The following is a 7484-nucleotide window of genomic DNA, read 5'->3' as shown; positions in this document are numbered from 1 at the left end:
TTCTCAATTCAACATTGGCAACGGTCGTCTTCCTCAACAGTTAGCTCTTCAAAGTTCAACTATGAATTTGGTCAGACATGAATTGCATGTCACACATAATTTTTTATGAGATAAGAATTAGATTTGTTTGTGCATTAGTTAACTAACTTGTTTTCGTCGTAAAAAATATTTTTTCTTTCAATTGAGTTGTCAATTTTTTTTTCATACCACATACTTATTTACTCTCCTTTTTACTTAATATTGCATGTCACATGGATTAAAGAATATCATATAAATAAATTTGGACCTAAATTTTTCGTTATCTCTAGTTCTCTATTTTTTTTGTATTGTCTATTTAATTTAGCCGATAAATCACCCGATAATTACAATTTCAATACAATCCGTCTGATGTCTTAATGGTTGGCTAGTGAATTACTATGTTTATAAATCGATAACCGATAAGCCAAACCGATAAGTGTAAATATTTGTCCGATCCGCCCAATAAGTACCCCAACTAGGTATTCCAAGAAAAAATAAGCAAAATTGAAAGGTCTGTATGCCAAAAGGTAAATAAGCTAAAGTTAAAGCAGCTTAGAGTAATATTCAGAACAACATCCAATCACACATATTGGACAGCTAGGTTTCACTTCGCCGCTTCTCTCCCCATTCTTTGTGGAGTGACTCCACCAACCATCCGAGACTTAAAACTGTGGGTATTAGGCTTTCGCCGACGCCAAAAACCCTAATTTTATTCTTCGCACGGAGATGGCGAAGACGAAAGAGAGGTCGGTGAATGTATCGGGGAAGCCTAAGCATTCCTTAGACGGCAATAGAGATGGCAGCGCAACCAAAAACGGCCGTAGCGCCGCCACTGTGCGGCGGCTTAAGATGTATAATACCAGGCCTAAGCGCGACGTTAAGGGTAAAATCATTAAGCACGACTTACAATCAAAGGAACTGCCATCTACTCGGATACAACCAGATCGCCGTTGGTTCGGTATGTAAAAAGTTGCACACTTGCGCTTCTCTGTAATTCAAACTGAGCATATTATGCTTTATTAGGTTTGATAGAACTCTGAAATTTAGTCAGAATTGGCATTGGATTTGTTCGAAGTTGTAATAGTTGTGATGGAGTAGGGAGTCTTCATGTTTTACTTCAGCTGAAATTACTTGAATTTTCATTGTTCAACTATTCTGTCTGATCAATTAATTTATTTACAGTATATGCGTTTTTAGTGTATGGATGAACTATGTTGAAATGACTGAATTAGGATATGGTTTTCGGGGACTTTACAGGGAATACTCGGGTGGTTAACCAGAAGGAACTGGAATTCTTTAGAGAAGAGCTATCAAGTCGGCTTTCCAGTAATTACAATGTTATATTAAAGGAAAGGAAGTTGCCCATGTCCCTTTTAAATGATCACCAGAAGGTATGCATGGGTGCTTTCTCTTTGAGCTTATCAACTTGTTCTTCTGTTCCCACTTAATCAATGTGAACCTCCTCGCAGCTCACTGATTAATGGAGTATCATTTTTATATGCATACATATTGTTATTTGATCAGCGAGCTTCCTGTGACAACACACACACATATATTATACTTACATGTATGTAAGTATATATATATACGTGTATAGAATAATTAGCAAATTGATGCGAATTCTTGCTGGTATCATGCTTAATTCTGCATTCTGTTTGCTAATATTGTTCTCTTTTTTCTTTTTTTAAAGCAAGCAAGAGTTCATCTTCTTGACAATGCGCCTTTTGCTGATGCCTTTGGACCTAAAGCGAAGAGGAAACGCCCCAAGCTTATGGCATTAGATTATGATTCTCTAGCCAAGAAGGCTGAAGTGTCTCAAGGTATGAATTGAGAATCATCTCCTGGCTGCTAAATTTAAGGGTAAAATTTCCTTTTTTGGGCTTAAGCACTTAAGTAGCTATTTGCTTCAACAAATTTTGGTTCTCAATTTTCGCAGATGCCTTTGAAGACAAACATGGTGCTAGCACCTCCATGGATGAAAATGTAGATGGGTTCAGAGATCTTGTTAGGCACACAATGTTTGAGAAAGGACAAAGTAAACGAATTTGGGGCGAGCTTTACAAAGTCATAGACTCTTCTGATGTAGTCGTTCAGGTTTGTATCGTGCCTTTAAAATCCCTGTTATTTCTAATATGGAGGATGGTATTGGTTGCTGATACAATTAGCTATTGTTAAAAGTGGCGTCTTCAAAATCTTTTTTCTTCCTGATATAGGGGTAATACAATAGAAAATTTGGGACAGTTTGTGTATTTTGTAGAAGCTCTGAGATTGTAATTGTATAAATGTGCTGTAAGATGTATGATTTGAGTACCTTCTTGATACTTAGTTTAATGAGATTTATCTAACTTTATTTTTTTAAAAAGCTTTCCTGCTGAAAATGCAAATTTTCACTTGTAGCCAAGTGTAAACCCAACCATATCATACTTAACCATACGTACCGGGCACAGCTTTTCTGCCATGATTTTGCTCCTTGTTGCTTATTGGTGCACCCATGAGTTCCAGCTAATATACAAGATTGAATGTCATTCGTAAGAATCCTGTTATGTTTAGATTCTCTACTTTTGTGTATGCTGCTATATACAAGAAAGTTACCATTATCGATAAAATTATTTACCTTATCCAAAAAAAAACTTCACTGCCGTGATCTGTCTGCTGCTTATGGAACATGTGGAACATGTAATGTTATGATGTAGTTTTCTCTGTCTGCTATGGAGAATTAAGGATATTTTAGATGAACAGGATAATGCTGGCTGTCCTGGCTTACTGCGGTTAACCTGGATTTGCAGGTTCTTGATGCCAGAGACCCCCGAGGTACAAGGTGCTACCATTTAGAGAAGCATTTGAAAGAAAATTGCAAGCATAAACATATGGTCCTTTTGCTGAATAAGGTTTGCCTTATTTTCAAAAATACTACACAATTTTTATAATCTGCTTTTCCGGACGTTAATCTTTACTTCAGGACTTGAATCAGTTGATGTTTTCTTCTGCCTATATAGTGTGATCTGGTCCCTGCTTGGGCAACAAAGGGATGGCTTAGAGTACTCTCTAAGGAATATCCAACTCTGGCATTTCATGCAAGTGTCACCAAGTCCTTTGGAAAGGTATGCTCGCAATATCTCCTGACCTTGCCTCACCTCTGAATGCAATTATACGCACAAACACCATACTTGATGTGTAAAATAATGCCTTCGCTCATGTTCTTTTCTATATTTCTAAACACATGGATAATTGTGCATGTGCATGTGCCCCTTGCGGATAACTTTTTTCTGTAACTTATTTTCTTTTCCATTTTGCATTCAGGGTTCTCTTTTGTCTGTACTGAGACAGTTTTCTCGAATAAAGAGCGACAAACAAGCAATCTCTGTTGGTTTTGTTGGTTATCCCAATGTTGGCAAGTCATCAGTTATTAATACATTGCGCACAAAGAATGTAAGCTTTTCCTTCATACTTCTGCCTCTTTTAGGCAGTTGTGCCGGCTTTGTTCATTTTGTTTCTGAAATGCTTGTTTTTCCTGTATAGCTCATCTGCCTCCTTGAGAATTGTGTTTCGGCTATTCAAGCTGTTCCCAACTGAAATTTTGTTTGTTGAGTAACGTTGCTTCTAAAAAGATCAAACGAAGGATGGTCAATAGTGAACTTATTGTTTGTTTCTGACTGGATTCATGAGTACTAAATATTTATATACTTCTAGAGCTTAATTTTCTTCTCCCTTCACCATCTCCCTAAAATAATACATAAAGGAAACTTGTTTTCTCGTTGGATAATGGCAATTGCTTTTGTATCACCTATACTTGGCGTCTAAAAGGTCATATCATGTGAGTTGTGAAATGCAATCTTAATTTGAGTATTAGCTTATTTCTGACCACCACATCCATTTTGATTTGGTAGGGGAACTAACCTTTTTCCCTTCTTTTGGAATTAGGTTTGCAAGGTGGCTCCTATCCCAGGAGAGACGAAAGTTTGGCAGTACATTACACTCACAAAGAGGATCTTCTTGATCGACTGTCCTGGTGTAGTTTATCAGAATAATGATTCGGAAACAGATATAGTCTTGAAGGGTGTGGTATGTGTCTTCTACTTTTGCTTGATTACCTACAGCTTTACTTCTGTTTCTCCGGCTGATATAATTTCCTATTTTTACGTACAGCTTTACTTCTGTTTTTCTGGCTGATATAATGAGTTTGTTGTAAAAAGGACTTTTAAGGCAGAGGTGACTCGATGTGCTTAGATGATCTAGCCTGACAAAAGTTATGGTCCTCAATAGAGAAAAATGCCCGAAAAAGATTCTCATATGAAATTGAGACCCTTTATCCTACTTATATTCGCATTCTTAAGTATTTTGATATATTTTTCCTGATTGCGGTTATTGTTGGCATTTAATCTTTTTGGATTGAAAATTTGGTCATGTTTCTTAATAAGCCTATCAGGTGAGCACTTCTACCTGTCATTCAAATGAGCACATCATATAGTTATGATGTAGACCACAACAACATACCCAGTATTATCCCACACCGTGGGGTCTGGGGAGGGTAATGTGTACGCAGACCTTACCCCTACCTTGTGAGGATAGATAGGCTGTTTCCAATAGACCCATAGTTATGATGTAGGAAGAATTTATTCATGAATACATTTGGATAGGGAAATATAAAGTAAAAAACCGCAGTCCGGCTGTTAAATAGATACTGGCCTTCCCCACTTGGAACCTGATGGACCAAACCTGCTAAGAGTTGTGCTTTAATTTTGTTGCCAGTTGGATATGTACCACTGAACCGGGATTTACTGGTCTTACTAGTGAAAGGTTTATCATCTTGTGTTGTATAGGATCTCTCATCTTCCCTTAGACATTCCTTTTCCTCCTTTCTCAGTTGATGAATATTTTCTTTGTCTATTCCTTGATAGATGTCCATTTCCTCTTTGTTGTAAGCATGAGGTTCTTTGACTAACAGTTCAAACAACTTAAAACTTTGGGCTACCGTCTTCAGGTACGAGTGACAAACCTGCAGGATGCTGCTGAACACATCGGTGAAGTGTTGAACCGTGTTAAGAAGGAGCATCTTCAAAGAGCTTATAAGATAAAGGATTGGTAAATTTTCTCTATCATTCGATTAGGATCCTAAATTCCCCAAGTATTCGGCAGGATGTTCATCTAGTTTGCTTAGCCTGCTTCCTCATATAGCTAGAAGTGGAAAATAGTGTAGTTGTTTCTGCTTCGTCATATTTTTATATCTATACATTAGGTGAAGGATCTCACCAAGGAAAACAAAAATCATGTTTATTTCGGCAGCGTATGTTGACGCCCCAAAAAATCTGTATGCAGAATTTTTGTTTTGATGCTGAAATGATATTTGTGATATTTCCAGGGTTGACGATAATGACTTTCTTCTTCAGCTATGCAAGTCAACAGGCAAACTTCTGAAGGTAAACTGAACACTCCCGTTCACCTCTCCAGTAGTGATGACTTAAAAGTATTTTGTTTGATGTTCATCAGTTCATATAGGACTAGTAACTTCAAATGATTTTTTATTGTTCATCAGTTCATGTAGGACAAAATGAAGCTCACTAGCTGAACAATTGGGTAGTCAAAGAATAAGTATATGCCATCTCAAAAAAGAAGAAGAAATATGTAGCAATTATTCTGTGTTATTTTGGACAAAATAATTCGAAACTAAGTAGGCTTTAATGGGTGTTGATAGTGAAGTAGCTCTTTCAGGCTGAGAAAGAAAGTCCTGTATGCGGGAATTGTCGTGCTGTTGCTTTGAACAGTACTGCCAGAGCTGTAAACAGGGGGGGGGAGCAGAGTTAGATTGTCCTCTTGGGTTAAGCTTCTAATTGTAGGGTGCATGAATATCGAAAGAAGTGACGAAAAGTTTTGCTAAAGCAATAGGCATCTCCATAGAAGTACATTTTATCTCAATTGAACTATATAAACTTAGCAGTGTAGTTCGTCATGTCAGACTTGGTGAATTGTTTTTTTCCCTGAGCTGGTGGAAATATGTATTTTCTGTTTTTTATACATAGGGAAAATTTTGGTGTCATGGTATTCATTTAAGTACTTAAAACTAGTCCACTTATTTATTTATCTTTTATTTTTTGGGTCATTTCTTGTTCATCATTTAGAGACGCATAGCTGGCTGGAACAATGAAGGATGTTGCATCTTTGACACCATAGTTAGACTAGATAAAGAACATGCATATTTCCGTGCACATTTCTTTATTCCTCTGGAATTTGCTATAAAATCTTTATCTGTGCCCAACCTGTTTAGTGATTAGCATATTGGGTCAGTTGGGTTAACAATTCAGCAATGTGCTTAACATCCTTCAACTATGTGTGGTGTATACTTTGCTTTAATTTTGTGCTTATGAATGTCCAGACATTAGTGACAGACTTTACTTGATATAAGCTTATTTGTGCTATATAGGGAGGCGAACCTGACTATATGACTGCCGCCAAGATGGTTCTCCATGATTGGCAAAGAGGCAAAATTCCTTTCTTTGTTCCACCTCCAAAGCTGGATATTGATGCCTCTGACGAGCAAAATGAACTTGTCTCTGAGGCAGACACTGCCGTGGATGACGATCAGGCTGCGGCTGCTAAAAAAGCTATTGCTGACGTTGTTTCATCACAACAACTGAAAGAAGTTCCTGTTCAGGAGGAGCTTTTCAGCCAGAACGAATTATTGGGTGAAAATTAGATGGGTGGGTCATCTTGCAGACTTGTAATGGTTGTAGTACCCTGAAAGGCAGCAATCAGCTGTTGCACAGTTCTGGAAACTAGTAGTTCTATTTCATTCTTACCTTTAATTTAGATCCATTGCTTTCTAAGAGTTTTCTAGTCGGAGCAGAGATTTATATGCTAGTAGAATATACAGAGACTTCTTGTATATTTTATATTTATTTAAAATTTTATCTTATATAATATTGGAGTGATATGAGCTTAATTGGAGCAACACGAACAGTGATGATTCATGTGGTTTATCCGAACTTGCTTAATATTGAAGCATAGTTCTTTTTTAGATGAGCTACATGAAATCTATGTTTCCTCTAATGAATTTCTTCCCGTTCAAGCTAGAAAAGCCCCATAGTTATAGCTCTCCAAGAGTGAAAGCGAAAGGCTCTCAAGTGGGTGGGAGCCATCAAATGGGGCTCTTTACCCCAGAATGTAATGTCTTAGAATCTCCTTGTTTGAAAGCTTCAGTGTTTCAGTTCAAAATCCGATGTGAGGAAGATATGACCCAGCTATTCTTGGCATTTACTTGTAACACATTTCTAAGTCACTGCAATTATAGCAATGTAGTCTCTTCGTTAGTTCGGTCTTTGCAAGTGGTTTCTATCGTGTTCCAGGACTCCTATGTTTACCCTGCTGGTCTGAATCACAATCCTATGGTTTCTGTCGTTATTTGCATTTCACTTGAGTCCAAGTAGTTTTTACTGCGGGACATTTTCCTGATCGGAGTCTCATATTGTATT

General features: G+C 37.4%; 1 protein-coding gene across 1 annotated transcript; it reads left to right on the top strand.

Moving 5' to 3' along the window:
- The first annotated feature begins 584 nt into the window (after positions 1 to 584).
- On the top strand, positions 585 to 6955 carry LOC104109318 (nuclear/nucleolar GTPase 2). The gene is made up of 11 exons (XM_009618578.4): positions 585 to 976; positions 1276 to 1409; positions 1709 to 1838; positions 1955 to 2112; positions 2805 to 2906; positions 3015 to 3119; positions 3319 to 3447; positions 3940 to 4080; positions 5000 to 5100; positions 5378 to 5435; positions 6437 to 6955. The coding sequence occupies exons 1-11, from the start codon at positions 745 to 747 to the stop codon at positions 6707 to 6709; spliced, it is 1563 nt and encodes a 520-aa protein (XP_009616873.1). The 5' UTR covers positions 585 to 744; the 3' UTR covers positions 6710 to 6955.
- The last annotated feature ends 529 nt before the right edge of the window (positions 6956 to 7484 follow it).

The sequence above is a fragment of the Nicotiana tomentosiformis genome, chromosome 7, assembly GCF_000390325.3.
Source record: "Nicotiana tomentosiformis chromosome 7, ASM39032v3, whole genome shotgun sequence".
In the NCBI taxonomy this organism is placed as follows: Eukaryota; Viridiplantae; Streptophyta; class Magnoliopsida; order Solanales; family Solanaceae; genus Nicotiana; species Nicotiana tomentosiformis.
Note: the sequence above shows the minus strand (reverse complement) of the source record. Positions and strands in the feature narration are given on the sequence as shown.

Excerpts from the sequence above, each read along its gene's own strand:
- LOC104109318 (XM_009618578.4), top strand. The coding sequence starts at position 745 with ATGGCGAAGACGAAAGAGAGGTCGGTGAATGTATCGGGGAAGCCTAAG. Across the intron at positions 1,410-1,708 it reads TTTTAAATGATCACCAGAAG|CAAGCAAGAGTTCATCTTCT; the intron begins GTATGCATGGGT and ends CTTTTTTTAAAG. Across the intron at positions 5,436-6,436 it reads CAACAGGCAAACTTCTGAAG|GGAGGCGAACCTGACTATAT; the intron begins GTAAACTGAACA and ends TGTGCTATATAG.